The 24,515-nt window shown below is 40.1% G+C and overlaps 2 protein-coding genes across 2 annotated transcripts; both read right to left on the reverse strand.

Annotated features, from left to right (window-relative positions):
* Positions 1-445: 445 nt before the first annotated feature.
* On the reverse strand, positions 446-14,327 carry shisa7a (shisa family member 7a). Its single transcript, XM_084726646.1, has 6 exons — positions 13,631-14,327; positions 9,269-11,674; positions 6,836-6,990; positions 6,291-6,356; positions 5,832-6,017; positions 446-4,358 (listed from the first exon to the last, which is right to left on the reverse strand). The coding sequence occupies exons 2-6, from the start codon at positions 10,033-10,035 to the stop codon at positions 3,427-3,429; spliced, it is 2,106 nt and encodes a 701-aa protein (XP_084582772.1). The 5' UTR covers positions 10,036-11,674; positions 13,631-14,327; the 3' UTR covers positions 446-3,426.
* Positions 14,328-17,830: 3,503 nt separating this feature from the next.
* On the reverse strand, positions 17,831-22,941 carry ube2s (ubiquitin-conjugating enzyme E2S). Its single transcript, XM_084726647.1, has 4 exons — positions 22,747-22,941; positions 20,880-21,027; positions 19,607-19,797; positions 17,831-19,515 (listed from the first exon to the last, which is right to left on the reverse strand). Exons 1-4 carry the CDS (start codon positions 22,747-22,749, stop codon positions 19,147-19,149), a joined length of 711 nt encoding a protein of 236 aa, XP_084582773.1. The 5' UTR covers positions 22,750-22,941; the 3' UTR covers positions 17,831-19,146.
* Positions 22,942-24,515: the final 1,574 nt, after the last annotated feature.

Here is a 24,515-nt window from a genome sequence, read left to right on the forward strand (position 1 = left end):
AGCAATTTTACCGTGCTGAATGTAGGAGTTGCTGGTCTACCATTGCTTCAATCTATCAGTTTATTTGTGTTATAGTATGACTTTAGTGAATCCAAATCAACCTTTGAAAACACCAAAGTCACACAAATAACACAAATACACTAACTCCTGTGTTTTGCATGGTAAAATGACTTATTTTGTCTAAGTTTGACTGGTTTGAAAACAGCGATATTGGGCTTATATAACGCCAGTGTCCCATCAGAAAAAGCTGTCTAAATATAGCGTACTCTTAAGGGCATGATTTGCAATATTTTGGCTCAAAAACAATGTATAAACTCATAGAAACATAATCCCTTTCAATCATCATTCATGCCCTCCCTTTGCTTGAATTTTCTTATTTCTCATAATATTGCCACGGTTGCAACGTTTTACCAACCCAAAAACACTGGGATTTTTTCTGACCATTGTAGGAGCCAAATATTACTCGATTCAAACCAAACAATACATGCAAAATTAGTCATTTTAATTTGAGGAACACAGTGTGTGTTTTCATGTGACTTCTGTGTTTTAAATGGTTAGGTTGGAATCACCAAAGTCATGGAATAACACAAACAAACTAACATATAGAGGCAGCGATAGATCAGCAACTCAAATGCTCTGTGAGGTAAAATTACTAATTTTGTCAATGGAGTTTGGTTGGTTTGGAAAGTGTAATATTTGGTTTATATTACAGCAGTTTTCCATCAGAAAAGGCTGTCTGATGGCAAGGTAAAGTAGTGAAAATATTTTAAATATGGCATATACTTAAACTGATATTGATTTTTTTAGCCAGACCTTTTTTTAAGTGGCTAAAATATATATTGTGCCTGACCCTGTCCACGGCAGTTCATTGTTTAGCTTCTGTGCTGGTACTCCTCTCTGTTTCTCCTAACTGGGGATGTGCCGATCAGCATCTACTACAACTAATACACTGACTATGGTTGAATACTTTATACAACCCCACTTTAAAACTATCCCTTTAATAACTTCTGGCCCATCCCAAACACATCTATCCCTCATTGGCTGTTAAAAACACCGTCATCTACACATACGTTTAGAAGGCTGCAGATTTTTTCAATAGATGTTTTGTACCCGAGTGGAAACCTAAGTAATCACTTGAGATCAAGAAGTCATAAGGCCGATGTCTAGGCACGGTACATACAGCTGGAAAAGTTGGCCATATAAGCGTAGATGACCGTAAAATCCAGGCATACAATACGTAAATGCCTCTCAATGAAATGGAGCTGGCATGCATCAAGATTCAGAATGTTTTTAAAAACTTGAATTTATGTCCAGATGTATGAAAAAAACAACTAGTCATGAGAATGCTAGTTATCTAAAAACAATAAACACTTAAATCCCACCAAGTAAAAGAACATCACATCATAAGATAATTGTTAATAATAACCATAACAGTTATAATAATTATTAATAATAACACTCCATCATATTCAGAACAACTACATTTAGCACTGTGTATAGGAAGATTGTCCAAATGAAATTTGTGTTTCTGTTTTAGCAGTATTTCATCTCTGTATCCTTTCACATGACTGAACAAAAAACCTTCTTTGATCGGCGTAATTACCTCTGATTTCTTTTGATTTAAAAAATAAAAAATCCTTGCTCGATACAATACCTTACCTTCCATTGATCAGTCACACTTTCAGCCGTGCTTGTACAGAATGTAAACCTTGAGGATGCGATACAACATAAGTTTGTATCTGGTGCAAATATCAGGGGATAGATAGATAGATAGATTTGTGCAAAGTTTTTGTCTCTGTGTTTCTCTTTGAACTGTGCTTAAATTGCTCTTGTTTTTTGTACACATTAATACTTAATACATCATGACAATATCAACACAAAATCAAGAGAAAGAGATAGCATTTTATATGGACCACAGATATCACATACTACAGTATATAGGATAGGATAGCCCTTAGTATTGATAAGCGTTGTTATTGATGAAGATTTTTTTTTTCTCTTTTCTGATTTTTTTTCTTTTACTCATACTGGCTGAAGTGCGTTATGATACAGCAAGGTCTTCGTCTTGAGGATGGGCAGGGCTTCCTAAACCATCCCGAGTCTCTTTACGGCGTATAGAGCCACGCAGGGAGAAGGCCTCAGGTCGCCCTCTTGCTCCTGACTCAGAGGTTTTTTTGGCTTGCTGTGAAGCCAATCCTTTTGACTGTACAAAATATCACTGACTTGTATAATTTGTCACCTGGTGAGAATAATAAAATGGTGATTGTCAGACCAGCTTCCTCTGTGGTATTTTTCTTTGTATCTCCATAAATGGCTTTGAAGGACAGTTGTGTAAGTGCAACCTCTGCGTCACGGTCTATTCATTTGTGCTCTGTAGAAAAACCTTTGCTCTCCGTGCGCAACCTACATTAAAGCAAGCTGCCTTTTTACTGGTAAACTGAATACATAGCCTACTGTACGTCTCTTCTGTTACTCTCTTGACTTGTTTGTGTCAAGATGTTTTTGTAAGCAACGTGACAGATGGCTCTAGATTATTTGGTAGCCCATTGTTTTTAGGTCCTGATTTATAGATGGGAATATTAGGGGAAAAATAACTCACCCATAATCTAACATCAGTTTACACTCCTGCAGTGTAACAGTGATCAGAGTGAGTTCCTCTGGGGATTTGATCTAAGGTCACATGGAAAACTAGGCAACCCAGGCGTCAGATTGGTAATGTGGGTACGTCCGCAGTTTAAATCGGGCACGGAGTCCTGCCAACAGTGTCACAGGCTGCTGTGTCCCAGTCAGAAGCAGCCCCCACCGTGCCCGCTCGAGCAATAAAAATCAGTTCTGTCTCCCCACAAGTGTCAGGATGAGGCCAGGCACATGATTCGTTGGTCCTTTCACCCATGAGATTCAGTTTAATAAATCATTGTTGGTGAGGGCTGCCAGTCCAGCAGGTAGTGGCTCAATTTTCAATTAAATTCTGTGATACAATAGTCCACGTAGAGTCCTCCTCTTCATTGATTTTTTTTTAAATATCGTCTCAATCCCTATCTAATATGGCTCCTGAGTACTTTTTGAAAAACATATATAAAAACAAAATAATGAACGACACTTCTGTTGGTTTTTGTTTCACCCTTCCAGTCAGTCTTTCTACAAGTAATGGCACCGCTGTTTATGGCAATATGGCAAATTTTTGTTACAAAATATGGCTGATGTAGGCTATCACATAATTGGAACAGATATTCCCCACTTAGATTGTTAATTAAGTAATCATATTTAAGCTATTTAATTACAAGATAACACTAATTTGAATAGCCTAAACACTGTTACTATACTTTATACTTCTAGTTTTATGTCTTGTTGTATATCTAAGAGTTAAATGCAGAAGGGTGATCTATTCCCACACCATTGATGAGGGGTAAACTCGACATTAGGCACTCACACCGTTACCTCATTTTTACTCCCTGTCCTGATCCCCTGACTCCCTCCTCCGCTCCCTGCTGACCCCCCGCCACCCCCTCCTGGTATGAAATGTAGCTGCTCGATGGTGTTCTGCCTTTTCGCCGCGAAAGCCATCCTCCTGGCGCTGTGGCCCCCTAGTGTTCCCGTTCCCATGACGACTCCTGCCCCGGGCATCTCCCCTTGCCAGCCCATGCCCCCACTCATGTGGCCCCCCGTCATGGGTGCCGCGTTCCTTTCCTGCTCCCGTCCGGATGTGGGGTGAGAGTTCATCTTGATCATGTGGTGGCGGTCGAGGGAAGGTGTGGCGCACACGTTCTGCTGGGACTGGGCCTTCTGCTGCCGAGGAAGCGTGGGGACAATCCCTCCCGGGGTGTGGGCGTATGGATCTACTACCCCCATGCCACCAACCCCCATCCTCTCCTCCAGATGATCCGGGGACATGAGCAGCCGTTCCTGTCTCTCCTCCCTCCTGTCCTGGGGCTTCCTGGTGAGTGTCTGCGTGTTGGAGTTCTTATTGGAGGCAGCCATGGCTTTGTAGTACTGATGTTGCTGGTTCTTGGACAACCTGGACAGGGTCCCTGTGTTGCCGGGAACATCGCCCATGTTGAGCAGCTGGTCAGTGGACTTGACTTTCCGTGGGGGTTTGGACAGAGTGTCATAATTGGGGTTGTACTGTGGCTCTGGGGGATCCAGAGGGTAAGGATTGGGGGTGGGCGAGGCGGGCATGCCAGAAGGCGGCGGCGGGATCCAGGGACGGACCGCATGCCTGGGGAGGGTTCCTCTCCCACTGAGGGTGTAGTCTCCACCCCAGTGGAGGTGGTGCTGAGAGGACTGGAGGGCCGGCTGGGCTGTGTGAGGCCGGCGCTTGGTGGTGCAGTATCCAGACGAGTACTCATCGAGACCTTTTTCTGGAAGCCAAACAAAATTTCTCTGAATTGTTTATCACCACAGTAAACAACATCAGCACATAATGACGCATCCTGCACTTTATGCTATGGTGTCAAGAGTGTCACCGTGCTTCAGGGCTGAAAAATGAAATGAAACAGCTGCAGAGACAGAGCTGTGAGGGGAGCGAGGGACAGACAGGCTGGTGCATTTGTCCTCATTTACTGAAAATGAAGGTACTTACCAAAGTGATTATAGTTAACTAAAACAAAATTAAAACCTATAGCTGCAACAATTAATCGATTAATCTATTATAAACTATTATTAAAGCTACTACAAGGAGTTTTTACCTGGTCGTGAAACATACTCAATTTATTACTGTTGCCTCTATAATCAACATAAAAAACAAGCCCATCAATGAGAAGATCATCTATTTCTGTCTAGTTATCTTAATGGCTGCCATGAAATAAGATGAAACGAGGCTGTGTTTATATTTTCACAGTCAAAGTTACAGTGAGTAGCATGTTAGCCAGTTAAAAAGACAGTAGAAAACAGTAGTTAGACAATAAACTGAATATTTTTGGGTTGTGGACAAAAGAAGACATTTGAGGATATCATCTTGGGCTTCAGGAAACACTGTTTTCTGACATTTTATGGATCAAACAAACAAAATCTTAAATTAATACTGAAACTAACAACACCTAAATTACACTCTCACAAATAATAGATCCAAAGAAGAACACTTTTTTGAAGGGTTCTTTGTAAGGGTTCTTTGTAAGACTTATGAACCCTTTTTGGCAGAAAGAGTTCTTCAAGAATTAAATGCTTGAAGAACTCTTTCGTCAAGGGTTCTTTGTATCATAATAAGTAGAACCCCCTGTTGGATTCTAGATATAACCCTTGGAATATAAAAATACTCTCAGTAGAACCCTGATGAATGTTGTAAAAATCTTTGTATATAAATAGGTTCTTGGAATAAACCCCTGTGTGGGTTCTAGACAAAACCCTTGGGATATAAAAAGGTTCCTCCTGAGTTGGTTCCTGTTGGCACCCTTAGAAGGTGCAAATGTTCTGGATAGAACCCCCAGAGAGGGTTCTGGGTGGAACCATTACACATAGAAGGGTTCCCTGTAGAACCTCTCCTCGGGGGTTGTTTAATAGGTGGTTCTAGGTATAACCCTTTATGTTTGGTTCTAGGTAGAGCTCTCTGAAAGGGTTCCAAGTGGAACCTTTATAAAAGGTTCTACCCGGAGCCAAAAAATGTTCTCCTATGGAGACATACTGAAGAACTCTTTATGTTCCAGTTAGCATCTTTATGTTTAAGAGTGTAAAAGAAAACATTTTTAAACAATAAAAACTAAACTCAAACGAATAAACCAAACTCACTCTGGACACTCAAACTAAACAGAACTGAAAACAAATATTAACAGCGAAACAACAACAACAAAAAAAAAACCTAATGAAAAATTCCAAACTCCAACACCTCTGGTACTTACCGAGGCGTTTGAGCGAAGAGTATCTGTTGAGCTCCGGCTTGGTGGCGCTCTCATAGGAGGGCGGCAGCTGAGCCAGGTTGTGCAGGGAGTGGTGGAAGGAAGGCTGGGATTTGGTGTTGTTGTGTTTACTGGAGAGCAGGGTGCCTCCAGCTGCCAGCTGAGCATTGTTCATCCGAGGGGTGCGTTCTACAGAGGAGACCACAGGGAGAAAACAACTGTGTGTTAAATGAGATTTGCTCCTCTGGATAAAGCTGCACGGCACGTAGCAATGTGTGAATCGAACAGATTTTAATACGTTTTCAACACCGACACAAGCGACCAGAGCTATGATAATCATTATTATTGTTGGGATGAATGAGTCTACTTTTGAGCTAAATACGAAACTGAACCAACTAAATGAAGCATTGTGGTGATTACATGTCATTTACATAGGAGGCCAGCTCTCGCCAGCTGCCTTACCAATAGTTGCGGTGTGTTTGGGGCTGGAGCCCGATGAGTGGATGAAATTGTGTTGCAAATTGCCCACTGTAAGTCAAAAGAACAGAAGGTAATCAGCTCAAAATGGAAGTCATAGCATAAAAACATCAAGAAAACAGACATGCATTAATTCACCTTCATCACCATCATCTCATATACACAGAGTTTCTCAGCATCAACATCTAAGGCGCACACATGTACATTTTACTACTTCAATCTTGAAGTGGAGGCTTAATATTATCACACAAAGCATTCAGAGGTATTTTTTCTCAGTGATCACAGCCAGTACAGACAAATTATTGATACTAATATTTAAGATTTTAAGATTTTGCACACCACCATTAACAATTGTTGTTTTTCATCAAGATATATTGGTGGGGGTACATAGAAGAAAAACTGCATTCACAGGCAGACGTGATAAACATGCTGTGCCTCGGCATACAGAGGATGCATCCACAAAAGCTCTGATTGTGCCTCTGATTGTGCTATTCATTAAAAGGGGCTGTAAAAAGCCTCTAGACACTCACATCTGTTGTCCTTGCTAGGCAGTCCCGGGGCGTAAAGATTTTTTGGAGCTCTCCCCAGTGTCCCCTGTCCGTCCCCTACAGTCAGAGCCACGCTGTTGTTTCTCTCGTCCTGCTGGACTGGGCTCGACTGGTGCCGCAACATGTCAACCAGGGCTCTAATGTTATTATAAACAGAAGCAAAAAAGAAACACAAGATAAAATAGACAGTAAACTACTGGCTGTAAGGCCAACTATCATATCTAATCAAATGTATACTGATGAAACTAAGACCTGACACTGTGAAGTTAAGCTTATTAGTCTGTTATTTTCTCTGCATTTTTAATTATTAGGGATGTAAGGATACCAAAAACTCACAGTATGCTAATACCACGATAAAAAGCCCACAATATGATATTTATTGCAACATTGAAAAACAAAGAAAAATGACAATTAAAAAAAAAAAAAAATCCTTTATAATAAATCTGATGTGCACAGCATTTTTGTCCGCATTAGAATGGTGGCTAATTCGTACAAATTTCAAGTCAATATTTTTGATATAAGAATATATATATGTATATATATACACACACACAAATATATATATGTATATATAAGAAGTATGTTAAATAAATTGCTCGGTTGGTCTATCTGTTTAATATCAAATATCAACCAATTCATTAAAATGACTGGGGATGTAACAATATATTAAATACCACAATAAAAATATGTCTCAATACAACGTTGTGACCATATCTACTATAAAATATGTCTAACACTATGAAGTTAAGCTTATTAGCCTGTGTTTTAGGTCTACCACTTTTGTTATTTTTCATAATAATCATTATTAGGGATATTCATTCATTCATTGTCTGTAACCGCTTAACCTTGATGAGTTGTGGGGGGCTGGAGCCTATCCCAGCTGATATTGGGTGAGAGGCGGGGTTCACCCTGGACGAGTCACCAGTTCATTGCACATAGAGACAAACAACCATTCACTCTCACATTCATACCTATGGACAATTTAGAGTCACCAATTCACCTATTTTGCTGCATGTCTTTGCATGTTCCGTGGGAGGAAGCCGGAGTACCCGGAGAGAACCCACGTGAGGAGAACATGCCCCAGCCACAAACTCCCCAGTGCACCAGCTGGCTCAGAGATTCAAACTCAGGACCTTCTTGTTGTGAGGCAGCAGTGCTAACCACTGCACCAATACTAAAAACTCATACAACAATAAAAAGACCATAATGCGAAGAAAAATGATTACTTGAAAAAATGTAATATAAATCTGATGTGTACATTTTTCTATTGGTATTAAGATCTATTTTCCTTTTAACCTTAAGTGCTTCTTCTTTCTCTGATGAATATAAATAAAAGTATCCAGCCATGACCTAAGCATGTGCATGAAATTAGCATGAATCATCTTTGACAACAAATGCTGGCATTATGTACGCGCAATTGCAAAACAAAAACAACGCAGCAGTAGGTAGCAGTCATTTTATAAAGTAAAAATAATAAAAGAGCAGCAACTAACAACTATTTTTATTGTCAATTAATCATTGTTGGTCACTGCTTTCCAAAGCCAAAGATGGCTCCTTCAAATGTCTTGTTTTGTCCACAATTCAAATTCAGTTTGCTGTCATAAACGAGTAAAGAAACCAGAAAATATTCACATTTAAGAAGCTAGAATCAGAGTAGTGTGACAATTTTCTTAACAAATTACTCAGACCAATCAATTGATTATAAAAATTAGTTGGTGATTAATTTGATAGTCAATTACCATGTAGTATCACAGTAGAAGCCTTCACAGACTGGTGCAGTATTGCGATATTTGATATATTGTGATATCTGTCGTCATTATAGTGGATTGGTTCATATTTGACAGGCAACAGATCAACTATATTAATGTGAAGATGAAGGCTCATTTGAGATAAATTCATTACATTCTCTAACATCCTTCTTATATTTTTCAAAAATATTCCATATTTGCATCGTGTAGGAATCAACCACCGTCATTTTCTCAATCACCTGCCAATTGTTTGCATATAAATGGGGCACGATGATGAAAAACAATACGCTGTTAATCATTTGCATTCTTTAAGGGATCAACCAACGCTACAACCATCATCCTCCACTACTGGAGCCCACGACAGAAAAATGTGACCTGTAAAAAAAAAAAAATGCAAAACGCAAATTTTTAATGCCAAGATTACGGGCCGTATATGAGATAAAAAGGCCCGGAGGAATCAAAACAACCATGAATTCTGCAACAACCACTCGATGGAGATGAAATATGTTTCAGCTGATGACTAACAACATCATTCTGAGCCCAGAATGATGAATCTGGGCCATTTATGGAGTCCTGAAAACCTAATTTCATACATCGCTGACAGTATTCATACATGGAATGAAATACATCCAGCTGTGAGAGGTGCTAGAAGAAGAAAAGGCCTCACCTGGGCATGTTGAGGTCCCTCTGGTTGGCCTCCTGCTGCACCTTGTTGAAGACCACCTTGATGCCCACAGCGACAGCCACCATGAACACCACGACGCCTCCAATGACGAAACCCGTGTTGTGGCTCTGCTGCTTGAGTGGGTCAAAGTCTGGGTCATTACCTAGTTCCTCCTGTATGATCATGGAGTCTGTCTGTGGCTTGGCCCAGTCTGGAGAATCATAGTTTTTACAGCTGTCTTGCTCCAGCTGTCGGCTTCGCTCAGGACAGCAGAAGCGGTAGTGGCAGGTCCCACAGCAATATATGAAGGTGTCCTTGGAGCAGTTGAAAGCGCTGTCAAAGTGTCCCATCACGTCATAATAACCTCGGCATACATCCGTCCATACATCTATGAGGCGGGGTCGAATGGGCGCCACCTGGGCTGCACCTAGGGGAGGTGCAAGGGCCTCCGCTGAGGTCACATTCTTGGGGAATGTGACCTGGGGAAGAGGTCTCGGAGGCGTCTCAAGAACTCCCTCTGAGGTGTCTGGAGGTGTCTCAGGGGTTTTGGTCCTGCCCTGGAGAGCAGCTGGCCTGATGTTGGCCTGCATGGCGAGGAGCAGGAGCGAAGGGCTGGGGTCGATCATGGGTTCCTCGGTGAACGGCCTCCCTGAGCGGTCTAGCTGCTGAGGAGGGGGGGACGGAGAGGTCTCCACAACAGTGGTAAGTGGGGCAGTGAGGAGGGAGAGCAGGGAGACAGCGAGGACTCGGAGATTGGTGGTGGGCGTCATTTTTACATGACTAAGAGATCTATTTTCTGTTGTTGAGTCAATGCAGTTGCAACACTGTATCCGCTTTTGCAGTTTAACCCACTAAAACGGCATGTGGAATATTCAAGTAGCATGTACGACCTTCTGGATATTGATGATGTATCAGGAGTCTCATTCAGTAATGTTTGGTGACGAAATCTGAAGCCTGTTTTTTGAGTATTTATATTGTGTAATAATAGAAAAGGTCAGGAACAATACAGATTAAAAGGACTAACACTATCAAAATCAGTCGGTAGGTTTCAATAATTGTTGATAAAGGTGTCCAAATGGTTTTAATTTGCTGCTAGAAAGGAACTCTGCCTGCGTAATGACTTCATCTTTTGCCCTCTTCAGTCTGGAACACTAAAATGGATGCACCTTTGTAAAAAGGACAAACTGAGAACAACAATCTTCATGCTTTTAGTCCTCAATGCCTCATTCTACATGTCCAACTGAACAAAAGAACAAATATCTGACGTACAGTTGGATGGAATGACTTTTTGTAATCTGAAAGGTAAAAATAATTGTTTTTTTTAATAAAATATGGCAGTCCTGTACATTCCTGTGCTGATCATGGCACTTGAACAATAGTCTATGGCCCGTGTTTTGTCAAATGTAAACTGTTTTGTTTATTCCTGGATGCATACATTCAGAATTGGCACTTATTTAAGCTGTAAGCAACTCTTTTCTAGTATTAAATCTATAATTCTTGTCATGTATTTGGTGTTTTTTGGCATTGTAAACAATCAAATGGGATTAACAGGCTCCATCATTGATAAAACTGTCGATTAATGATGCCTAGTTTCTCTTTTCTCCATTTTAACTCATTCCAGGCACCCGTCACATGTATAGATACACCATGTACTCTATCTCAATCTTTCCTATGGTTGGATTAATGTGCATCAGTACTCGCCTGGCACAGAGTGTTACTGTGATTGGGCCGGGGGGGCGATAATGAGGGAGGCTCGGCTTTAAGTGCTAGAAGACTGTAACAGCTGAAAATTAAGAGTAACCATAAACTGAGGAAATGACTCCCAGCCTGTAAAACACATTGCACGTCACGGACTTCAAATGCTCTGACTGCACTCGGCTTTTAGGCACAAAAAAAAAGTCGCCCGTGTCACTCAACTGGATCACTAATTAGACATGAACTGAATGGCAAATTGCTTCTCCATGTGACATGTCTCTCTAAGTAAAATTATTCCTGATTTGTCTCCCGAAGGTTCAAAGAATATCACTTTTGTTGAGAAATATGTAAATGTGTGAAGTTATTGTGTTGGAGGTGTTGGCAATAATAGACAGAAGCAGATCCGTCTCCCACAGAAATTATAATTATATGTAATTATCAAAAACGTCCCTATCTGTGGCGGAGAATGTAGGCACAGATGGGGGGGGACAGAATGCTGAAATCACTGAGGGCTCCACTTGTTTCAGTTACATGCTCCTCTGACCTTCTGAGGAGAGTTCAGCAGAGGAAAAAAAAAAAACGAGAGACACACAAAGCAGCAGTTCTCTTCTCCCACTGACAAATGTTCTCCTGTCCTCTCTAAACGTTCTGCTTGATTTCCAGAATTGTCTTCAGGGGTTTAAAAAACCTGGAGCGTGTTGGCCTGAGCGTCCACTGCAACACAAAACGAGATACACGGTTAGAAAGATGTCACAGTTTGAGTGCATTTTGAGCCATTTTTATTAATTGCATTGTGTGTGTGTGCGTGCATTGCAAGAAGTGGAGGGAGAACACACTCCGCTCCTGAAAAGCCACTGATAGAAGAGAAAGAGAGAGAGAGCAGAGGGATAAATGCAGGGTAGGGATTTAAATGAGCAAAGAGATTGTGGCGAGAGCGGGAAGAGCCAGAGGTATAGATGCAGAGACGACCATGAGTGGGAGGGCGGTGTGTGGGTGGGCACAGAATCAAGTACATTTCTCCCAGCACTTACCAATACAACATAGCACATCACACACAAACAGCACCACCAAACAGATCTGCAAATATGCCACACACAAGAGAGGAGAGTGCTAATCAAGACTGTACATCAGAGCAGTTACAATCTGCAACTGTAGAAGAGGCTTTTGTGTGTGTGTGTGTGTGTGTGTGTGTGTGTGTGTGTGTGTGTGTGTGTGTGTGTGTGTGCATGTGAGAGAACATAGTAGGCTTTCTGTGCACCTCCTTGTAGTCTTTTATTCCACTTGCTCCCTCCTTCTCCTCCTCTTTTCTCCCTCTTTTCTCTCTTTCTCAGATTCTGTGCGTGGGTTGAGGCAGCTAACTCTCTCAGAATAGCACTGCAGCTCTGTCTGTGTGTATGTGTGTGTGTGTGTGAGAGAGAGTGAAAAGAGGCAGTGAAAAGAGGAGAAAAGGGAGGCAGAATCCAATCTACACCCATTAGCCAAAAACCAGATTTTCAGAGTCACATCTGCCCGTCTCGACAAGATGACACTGATGCCGAGCACCGTCATCTGTGAGAGCTGCTCCAACTCACATTACCATAATTTCTGTTCTGAGTCCGGCCAAATATCCAAACCACTCCAGGATAAATGTTAAATTACACCTGTTCTAACGATGCATGACACTTAAAATTCTATTGATTCGGAATATGGAGGCTCAGTCCTTCATGCAACCAACATCTTTTCAACAAAGTGACTCAACACACAAAAGAAGCCAGTGTTTTCCTGTAGGTACATCTCTATACTGTGCTGCTGAAGCAATGCAGTATTGAAGAGGGAGAGCGATGGGAACCAAAGGGTGAAGGGCACACATTCAGACCTGTTCAGATGCATGGCCACTGGAGGGAGAACAAACCATTTGCACAGATTCCTGCCGCTGCAAAGCAATTGTATCTAAGCAAAAAATGAAGCCCTTTACTCTGGTTCCACAATGCACTGAGCAGCAGCTGTGCAGACGACTGGGCATGCAACAATTTCAACAGGTGTTTGTTGGAAATGAAACAAAATGGCTTCTTTTTTTCTTTAGCTGCAAAACGCGCTGTGATGTGGATCAGTGGAATTGAAAAAAGCCTTAATAGAAGTGATGTTGATGCAAAAAAGACGTTTAATTATAGAGAGAGCAGCGGAGAAGCGTTATTTGCGTCGGTCTAATCAGTAAAAATATGCTGCGCAATGACTTCGCATTTGGACATCGACTCTTCAAGCTCTAATTCATCCTTTATTAGGTTAATAAACTTGCAATGAACAAGCATGCGGGTTATGGACATGACTTGCATGTATCAGTAGGCTAAAAGTGCGTGGGTGTATCCGTGCCGGTGTGTGTGTGTGCGTTTCTGTGCGTGTGTCCGGCTGGATGTGTGTGTTAATATCAATATGTTTATAATGTCGCAATGTGCATGTGGATTAAAGTGTCTAAGTGATGGAGAACATGTCTGCCCAGCATGATGAAGCCTGTGTGGAGATGTTTCTGTGGCGCAGCTTTCATCCAAATGTTTTGTTTCACAGCAAACACAAGCCAAACTCATTTTCCACGCACACACACGAGCACACAATGAAAGAATCGAGCAGTTCTGCGTGTAATTCAGTTAAAGGTGTTGCATTAATCAAAAGGTGTATAATGTCGTGTCTTCTTACCTGTGCGTTGCTCTGGGGTTTGATGCTGCTGGAGAAGGAGCGCTGGCTGGGAGAGCCTGCGCACTGTATCTCTGATGGCAGCAGCAGCCTGTTATTGTAGCAGAGGATGTTCAGGACAGCGTGAACTGTTGTTGCCACCTGTTTTAAATGTTTTCTACGAGTCGCTCGTCTTCATCCATCTGGCTGCTGTTAATCCATTATTATCACGGCAGAAAGGAGGGGGAAAAAAACGCGAGCAGGAATGAGAGACAATCAGTGCCAGACGAGATGTTCTGAGATTTTCTGATACATGTGACATTCAACTAAAAAAAAAAAAAAAAAGACGGAAAATTCCGTTTGTTGCACAGCGCAAGTTTGACTATCCAGTATTTCAGATGCCAAATGCTCGAAATCTCACTCAAAATGTCTCCAAATCTAACTTTTCTCCAATCTAGACCTGTCTGAGGCTGCTGGCTCCCTTCATAATTTCCAGTCGAGATTAGGTTACACCGCTTTACTAACTGCGCCTGGCCTCACGGAGGTCCGCCGGTGGGGGAGCGCTGTGATTGGTCGCTCACACTGGTGCTGGTGAGAGTCTCCGCTCCGCGCTGCTGCTGATGGTCATTAGGCCCATTCAACTGGTGGCGTTCATCTTTATTCCCCTCCATTTCATCCCCCTCTTTAATTCAGTGACCCTGGTGGCCTGCATCTCACTGCCTCTGACTGAAAATATCGGTCAAAGATTTTTCGTTTAAAATAAAAAAAATAAAAAAGAAAGTCAGACAGGGCTGAGAAAGAGATTAAAAATGTGAAAAAAGAAACTTGAAATTAAAGCAGCCGGTAAATTCAGCGGAAGACCTCTGAGATCCAAAGTGTGTGTGTGTGTGTGTGTGTTTTTCTTTCTTTGTGTGTATGTGTGTGAGAGAGAGAGAAAAAGAGAGACACGGTTGCCACAGCAACTGTGTCATTATGTTGGTGGCAATTATGAAAGCGATGAAAACGGGGAAGGGGAGAGGATTGGCGCAAAAGCTTTAACACTGGAGCGTGAACGAAACTGTCAATTAGAGGCAGATCTGCATTGGCAATTCAGAGATGTCTTTAAGTTCGGGCCGAGCAGGGACAGTTAGAGACATGTAGGAGACATGGAGAGTGAAGGAGAGGCAGTATAAGGTGTGTAATAAGAGGTGAAGTTGTCTCTTGTTTGGCTTCATTCCACCGTCACACACAGTAAACTGCCTCCTCACGATCCTCGGATCAACAGCAGCACATGAATGAAAGAGGATTTAGGTTTTTCAGTCAGTTTTGACAGAGCATTGTGTTACATGAATTAAGAGATCACATACTGGACCTAAAGCATGAAACATCATTTACACCACACAGGAAAACCAACATGCATTCCCTTTTTACGCCTGACCCACGTCATATCATTCAAGTCAAATAAATAATTAAGTAAACAAACAAATACATGTCTATGAAGGCAAGGCATATAGAAATTAGTGTTAATATAAATATAGAAATTAGTGAATATAGTTCAACCAGTCTAGAAGCAAATCTATAAAATACAAAAATAAATATGGCTATGACATAAATCCTGAAATAAATAAATGAGGTGACAAATATATACAGAAAATATAGACATAAATATATTAAATGAGTCAATGTTTAGAGCCCAGCTGATATTCAGCTCAGCTGATATTATCAGCCCGATATTGGCCTGTGACAGATATAACAATCTATTGCAGCTTTTTCATTGGCACTTTTGGCTGTGCCCCTCTGATTTGCATTTCTATTACAACTCTTAATGTGCAGAGCTGTGCCAAGTGGTGCCCGGGATGGACCATCTCCGGAGTGGGGCCAAAGCATTCCAGACCCGCCTCGGACAACCTGTGGCGACCCCCCCTCTCCCCCTCAAACAAGCTGTGTGCCAAGACTCAACTCAGGTCTGTCAGTTGGTGTCTCTGGAGAGCAGAGAGGAAGGAGTTTATAACAGTGTCTGTGTGTTCAACTCTCAGGACTTTTGTAGTTTCTAACTGAACCTCTGGGGTTTGAAGTTTAGTTTCTCTCCTGCTTCACTGAGTCGTGTTAAGTTACCACAGATGAAAACCTAAGATTTCCTGATTTTGCTACTTCATAATAAAAGCTTTAAGATAATAAAAACACTTTTTTTGTGAAGTATTCTAAGAAATTAAGGGTTTGTTCACCATTTACAGCAAAAGCTCAGTCAGTTAAAAGACCTCAAATGAGTAGAACATTGATTATTGATTAGCTTTCTAGGTAGCATTTTGTGTATTTTCAATCTATTTTCTTAATGTAGGTTTACTATATACATAGATCTTGCTACAAGCATGTTTTTTATTCATTTCTAATTATTAAAAAAAAAATATGAACGTTTACTGTTTGTGCCAAGATGTTAATTTGGACAAGTTTATTGTTAAACTATAAAATATCTATCCTCCACTAAATGTAGTTCAGTAAATAAATTAGTTAAATAAGAACCAATACATAAATAAACAAATAAAAGGGTTATGAAATAAATGCTGACATAAATAGCGAGGCATTAATGTAAATATAAATGTATACGGGACGCTTTTCAAATGACTACTTTTAATTATTTCAGGGGCTTTTATTTCAGAATTCCACGTTTATTTGTTTCTGGATATATTTCTTAGCCATCGTGATTCATTTCATAGGCACAGCAATTTATGCATTTATTTAATATTGACTTAAATGGAATTCCATAACAGACCAAATTCATTTGTGTCAGAGTGTTGCTTTAACAAATTGGGGAGGATATGCCATGGAGGTGGACTGCAGGTGGGGGTAGGAGGTAAGCACTTCCAAAATGGGGCTTGGGGAAGGTGTAAAGGGCTATGTGGAGCCCCAGGTGTCTAAGACGGGCCTGATAATTACCTGCATGGCAGGCTGCTATTTCTACACAGGTGGGTGGGCTGCTGCATGTCTGCAGCAGAGGCTGGTGGAGCCCTTCATTAGTTGGTCGATGACGCTCTACCGGGTGCACTTTCACTCACTGGTTTGCTGGGGTGGATGCAATTACTGATTTCCTCATAATGGTTATTCCATCACTGCAGAACAGGAGACCACTATAAACAAAATGAAGTGCTATTATACGTCACTGAACAGTAAAAGCTTCATTGCAGCAGCTTTACTGGTACATTCCTCTGTCATTGAAGAAAAGGTATATGTTTACCATAATAAACTATAATATTAACTATTACAGATGAAACAATATATCAACTATCACATTATCACAAAAAATGTCTCAATACTGTACCAGACTGGGGCAATATCTACTGTGATATTGCATGGTTAATTTAATTTAATTATTTTTATAACAGGTTTTTTTGTTTTTCATACCATTTGACACAAAGATCGACAACATGAAAGCTCCCCAAAAATGAAGCCAAAACGTCTTCATTGCCCCCTGGTGGCTGGTACCAGTACAAGTCATAAATCCCACCACCTCTGTGTTTGTAGATAGGACATGGACCAAACTGAAAAAACACAAACGCTAAATTTTTTCTCAAACAAGGTTTCTGTTATTTTAGGTAATTCTTGTCACACTGATCTAAGTTCAAGTGTTAATTTTCAGTTTGGATCAGTTTGGTTTGAATTTTTTTACTTTATTTTTGGACAGTGGGAGGTATTGTAATGTATATTTATGTCAGTAATAGAAAATTCAGATAAGATTTATTGATTAAACTGTTACTATTACTATTACTTGTCAACTATTGAATTAATTTTGATAATCAATCGTTTTGAGTCATTTTTTAAAACAAGATATGGAGGACGTCACCTTGGGCTCTAGGAAACACTGATCAATATTTTTCACCACTTTCTCACAGTTTAAGGATCAAACAACTGCTTAATTAATGAGAAAGTGATGGACAGATGTTAGTTGCAGCCCTAAATTCAAACATTAATTGCCAATTTTTTTTCAAATGCTTAGCTCATGACTGGCTCCTTTTATTTTATTAAAGAAGCAAAACAGGACCAGCAAAGAAAAAACATACACACCAGATTTATTATTTGACAGAGGACATTTTGTGAAATTGTCGTTTTCCTTTGTTTTTTCAATATTGCGATAAATATCATATCATGGACTTCTCTTCATGGTTTTATCGCACCTTGAGTCTTTGGCATCGCGACATCCCTAGCAATGATGTATGCAAACCAACACCAAATAAAAGCAAATATGACTCATTTTTCATTTCACTTCTCGTATTTCAATGTTTTATTAATTTAAATAATTTAAAATGGACACAAAATATCCAGCCAACAGTCTGCACAGTGACAGGAGTTTCAGAGGCACCTTTTCCATCCAGATTAACACAGCGCTTCAGTGTGTTTCCTTGGGAAATGTAGGCCCCGCATGCATTTAGAACAGAGAGAAAACCTGCCCAGGAAACCTTCCGCCAGTGCCAACGTGTCGGGAGACAAATTCTATCAAACGTGGAAGTTTGTCCTACAGATGTCCTCTCAGGTACCCACATGACTGGTTGGTTGGACAGCTGGGTATCTGAGAGCACATACTGCTTTCGAGGGAAGCAGGGGTAGTTTAGATGAGTCACACCACTGTATGCTTTATACAGAGAATAAATTATTCATTTTTTTATAAAGTAGTCTGGCAGCCTACCCTGTTCCCTTAAAGCCACTGATCTAGGTCTTCACACACAACCACAAGACAGCTGAATATGAACATGTCAATTATAAACAACTTTTGAAAATACTGGACAGTGAAACAATTTTAGAAAAACTAAAAAAAAGGGGGTAGGGAGGTTGAGATTCAATGAAGAACATAACAGACCTCTTACTCCACTGCTAACTCTTTCCATACCTTTACTTCATTCAGATCACACCATGAAAAATACAGTTTAAAAAGATGTTATTATTTTGGGTGATATTTACAACTTTTATCTCCCAATAGTGAACCCACCGACTTCTTGTACAATTATTTATTAACTTCTCCCATTATTTCATTTGAGCTCAATTTGAAAGCCTGACTTAAATGAAAGTAACATCCTGGCTTAGACTCATGAGTGAGTCTGGCTGAGCAGTACACAGTACCATCACAGCAGCATTTACCAAGACACACTTTAAAAATCAAGCCTGAGACAACAGTGGTTATGTCTCAGTGATGGACAGACATTAGAGGCCCTGTTATGCACAGTGAAGCCCATTCCCTGTATCGTTCATTCACGTTTGACTAAGGGACAACACAGTAGATTGCATGATTTCCGTGTTGAAGGTGTCGCCTTTCCTTTAAAGGAGGAACAAATATTTTCAATTGTGTCTTAAGGTATGGAGATAATTAACAAACCTGTAATGCCAGCAGGACAAAGTGGCGGCAAGACAAACGGTAAGATATGAGTACAAAGAGGACAGTCTGGATAGGTGGTAGAAAGAGTCAGAAAAAAGGGAACAAAAACATTGTCAGCACACTTCAATATTTATATTTACACACTCTTGCGCTCACACACGTACACGCACACACACACACTGAGAATTTCACTGAGGTATTAAAGTCGCCTCAATGCGCGCTTTTTATCTGCTTTCTTTTTCCCTGCTACATTATTAGTGCTACTACTACTGTTGCTATTGCTGGTGGTGGTATTGGCGGCGTTAGCGCCATTACCCAGAGCTGCTGGTACAGCTGCCGCACTGGGTCCCGCTCTCTTTGTGGGGTCACCTGCGTGCTTCTTCGGCTGTGGGCCATCATTAGGGTCCTGAGGTGCCCCCGAGGTCCCGCCAGGCCCACCCATGGCGTGGATCTCTGTGAGCAGACGAGCTCGGGACTCATATTCTGCATAGTCCTCTAAGAGCAAACGCCCAGCCTCTTCATTCAGAGCGGACTCTGGATTCGGATGGATGAGGAGACACTTGATCGTCTGTGGGGAAATAAAGGAGACGGAGGTGTAAAAATAGTGGAGGGAACACAGACTGACACTCAGAGCAACATATACTGATGGTCCCTCTTACAAGTAAGACATGTCTGAGGCCGAGTTCTGCCTTCCAGTCCCTCTTCAAAACGTTGACACAGATCTCTCCCTTGTGGCCCACGTTGGGGTGAAAAATCTTGGTCAGGAAATACCCCTTGGGTGGAACCGCCGGGAAGTCCTTCCCGAGGACCAGTCGCATTCGGAAAACGCCACCAGCAAATGGAGTTCCCTCTGTCAAAACATAAAGAATTCATTCCATGAACAGTATGTTCTTACTGTGCCAAACTTGCTCCATAAAAAGAAAGAGGGTAACAGAGCAGCAACTGAGTCAACTTCACAAAAACAGAGGAAATCTTACAGCCAAGTCAGCCAGAGATCAGCGAGTTCAAACCCCTTGTCTTTATCATAATCCATCTGGGTTATGAAGAAAGCACTCATATATACTCTAATCAATAAATATGTAACCAATGAAATGTATTTTATTACAACTTGAAAATATGTCAGTTTTAGACTCTTTGCTCACAAACAAAGGATAGTATACTAGTATTATTACCTATTAAGTCAAACCACTGATGCACACAAGTTGCTCTGTGGAGGAGTTCACGAATTGTGAACAAAGCATCAGGCTCTTCAAAGCCTATTTAACGATAACAAGGTCTGGAGCAATGAGCTCATAGTGACAAGATAGCATGGACATCATTGGCTGTGTGGTTTAAGTGGGTTATGTGTCTCACATGTAATTAAGAGCATCTACAAAGTCCAGAAATAGAGCTTTTATACAATAATATGTAAATTTTCAAGAGGGCATAATTTCTACTCATCAGCGCCAACTAATGAGTAAATGATGCATAAAGTTAATTATGTAAAAAAGAAAAGTACAGTAGTTCCATGAAGCTGGTCGCAGAGCTTAACATTTAAGCTTGGATTGTTATCCACAAACTACCTAAAACACAGTGGAGCACAGAAGCCACCATAACTGAGAGAGGTAAACGGTGAAGAGCTGTTATTACCTTAGGATGATGATAAAAGGTTGGTCGTCGAGTGACATCTCTCTTCACTGCCAAATACTCATCACTCTATTTAACTGAATGTGTAGTGGTGGGGCAGCTGTGTGCAATCTCACGCAGATGTGACATAACGAGCACACAATAAACCATGAGCTGAATTTCCTGGGCTCAAGTTAGCTAGTGATTAAAAACTGCCATTATAAAAGCAATGAAGTCATAGAAAACTATACAACTAAATCATTTTTATTTAAAGAATAATTTCACACATTAGCAACTTAAGAGTGGACACCATACTGCAGTCCTTACCTGGTCCTTCGATGGCTGTATGAAGTTCAGTAATGTCTTCCTCACTGGGATAAATCTTGATGCCCTCAGGTGGGTCTGCTGCTAAAGCTGAAACCTCTTTGTAGACCAAGCGAAGAACATGAGGGGGCAAATTCTCCACATTGGAGTTCTGCAAAAGAGACAGAAAGATGGCTTAGCCAACTCTGGAAGTGCATATATAAAAACAGAGGCCTGCTACAAGAGACAATCTCAGTCAGGAGTATTTTGACAATGTTGAGAAATGGTCATGCTTCTTTACTGATGTCATTAACTTACAGTATCTAGTATATCGATGCTGGCCTACAACCATTTTGAAAAGCCTAAATAGACCTTCTGTGCTGACTGTTGTGATTTTCATAGAGCACAGACCATATCAACTAATTCAACTGATAAGACATGGTGGCAAGTATTGTCTTTCCTTATGATACAAACCTGTTTTGCAGATTTAACTTTGATTCACACAAATGCTATGTAAAGTTTGTTAAATTTATAAACATCGGTATCAGGATCACTAAGCCAGTGGTTGTCAAATAAGGGTCCACGGACCCCCTGAGGTTCATGGCACTTGGCTAGGGGCTCAATGAAAAATTTTCTTTTCTTTCTTTCTTTTATTTTTGAGTAATATTTAAATTTTTAAATCTAAAATAGTTCATAAATTACATTCAAGACATATCATATTCAAGTCCCAGGCTAGGCCTATTAATGTTCTTTTTATGTTCTTTATTGGGACTATTTTATAATTTGTATTACTTATATTTTTTTATTGTATACGATTTGAAATAGCCAGTTCCATAATTTATTTTATGTACGAGTGAATCACACTCCTGATGTATGTGTGTGTACTGTATATTATGTGTAATATGTGCTTTCAATAGATGCAGACAGATTTATTATGCAGATTATTATCTGGCCCGATACTGGCCCAGCACAGCTATACCAGTCTATATCCATAATTCAGGCTGTTCTATTTGTTTTTTTAGTAGTTATTAACAATTATTAAAAATACCTATTACATTTTTACAGTGTCAGCACCTCCTGTCATTTTGGATTTCGCACACCCAGATAGATAGACAGTTAGATAGATAGATAGATAGATAGATAGATAGATAGATGGGACATACACAATTAGACTTCATTAAAACGAATGATGCGACATTTGTAATGATGGCTTCACACAGAAATCCTCATATCGATATCACGAGTCTTCATCATCCACATCAACTGAGACCCTTTAACTTTTTCTCTTAATTATATAAACACACGACGTGTTTTTCTATATTTGGGTTTCTCTTTATCAGTTCCTGTTCATCATTATATGTTTATAACCATTTTAACCTAATGGAATAAAAAAAAAACTTTAATATTTCTGGATGAATTATTAACAAGCTATATTCACCATGTACGTAACCTTACAGAAGTCAAATAAGTTTTAGCTAAATGTCTTTAACGTAAGCTTGTCTAGTGTCAAAACAATCCCGAAAATCAAGAAACACTTCTATAACTGAGTAGCTAATTGTGAAATCCATTCAGTCGCTAGGTAACTTTAACGTTACGTTACGTTAGCGTTTCATTACTGTTAGCAGTAACGTTAGCCTAGCTTCAATCAGATAACGTTCATGTTAAAGCTGCTCAGTGGTTATAAAATTTGAGACACATCATCTATTATGGCCAACTTATTTGTTAAAGTATATAAATGTAGATGACGATTCTTAATTAACGCCAGGGAGTCCAGCAAGTAGACACGACCCAAATGAAATGCTCGACGGCTGGCTGGCGACGGCTAAACATCGGATCAAGCTAGCAGCTACTGCCGTTAGCCTTTAGCAATTAGCTCGGACAACCGACTTACCATCTTCAAAAAGAGTTCTGCTGAGCCGCTGGATGTCTGGCTGGTGTCAGATATGAGGAGACTTTTCCGTTATGATTGAGAAAATTATCTTTACTGAAAACTTAGCCGGCTCTCACTGGTTAACAGTTACTGCTCTTTTCTTCTTTTCGTTGACACAGGAACAAAAATACGATCCTCGGTTTAACCTACTATCATGGACCAATGGGCATCTTAGTGACATGATACGTCAGAAACATTGAGCCAATCACGATATAGTATCAGCTAAACGTCACGGTAGGAAGCCCAATCAGCCACACAGAGTCGAAAAAATGACTGATGCTGGTCAGCTATAGGCCCGTTTGAAAAACTCACATCCTCCTGAACAATACTGGGAACATATGGCTATTATATGAAATACAACATGCACAAGACTCAAAAGAGAAACTCTCACTGCACATTTAAACAGAATTAAAGGAAGGGAGAACATTAATGAACAGAAAAATATTTTATTAGTTGACTGAGACAGATACATAGAAAGCAGTGTATCTGACAACATGAAAATGGAAACTTTCACCACAAAAGGAAACACAACTAATAATAGTAAAGATGAAGGCAGACATCTACAGGAGTAGCTGGAACACACAAAAAGAAAAATAAACTAATCAAAAACTCTTGACATTCAGTCAAATACGGTGTCCTTGCCCCTACCATTCAAAAAAAAAAAAAAAAAAAGATTAGGGTCTCGCTCATAACAGGAAACATTCAGTATGCAAGTATGCATCAGTTTCTTGTTTTAAAGTGCAATGGCCAAAGCCCATGGGATGGTTGTTGGACATCATAGGTTATACCATAAGAACCCACTGGCCCATTAAGAACAAATCTCTGCTTAAATCTCTGCGTTGTTCTCACTGCAGCAACAGTAACTGCCATGATTTAGTGAAATGTTTTTTCATTTGGTTGACCATGACTGAAGAGACTAACATTTATAACAAAAAAACAATACATTTAATCAAAGTGAGCTAAAGTACTCCTTATGAAGAATACTAGTTCTCAAAAGTCTGGGCCTTGTAATAATCTCATAAAATGATTTTAAAAATAAAAAATCTGAAAGAAATACTCTGCTGCAAGTGCTGAGTTCTCAAAAAAGTAATTTAATTAAAATATAAGCCACTTAAAGTACCAAAAGTAAAAGTATTCATTGTGCAGAATGACAGACTGGCATCAAAATGATAGAGATTATATATTTGGATTATGTATAACAACTGTTGTAAAGGTGCTAATCAGGTCAATTCTCCAGTCAGTGCCACTGGTTTAGAACTGGAGCAGCAGCTGCCTATAGGATGTGTTGAACGCAGATACTCAGTCTCACTTTACGTTGTACTCTGCATAATTGTGTGTGACAATAAAGTTGATCTTTCCCTTCATATACATATATATATATATATATATATATATATATATATATATATATATATATATATATATATATATATATATACTTAGTGGTAAACATTATGTAAACAGTAAGTAACTAGGTAAGCGAGCAGATAGAGCCAGTGCACTAGAATATGTATGTAATAGTACCAGTCAGGCTAACAGAAAATATAAGTATGGCAGCAGGATTATTTTCATTAACAACAACAGTGACAAAAATATAAAAATCCTGCTTTCAAAACTGTACAGAAATAAATCTACAGCAATGCGTCATGGTCAGATCAGTATATTTGTATCATCACCTTTTAGAAACATGTATCTCTGAACAGTCAACTTTTCATGAGCTCTGAAAAACA

Source organism: Lutjanus erythropterus, chromosome 9, assembly GCF_056507025.1.
Source record: "Lutjanus erythropterus isolate fLutEry1 chromosome 9, fLutEry1.hap2, whole genome shotgun sequence".
Taxonomy (NCBI): domain Eukaryota; kingdom Metazoa; phylum Chordata; class Actinopteri; order Lutjaniformes; family Lutjanidae; genus Lutjanus; species Lutjanus erythropterus.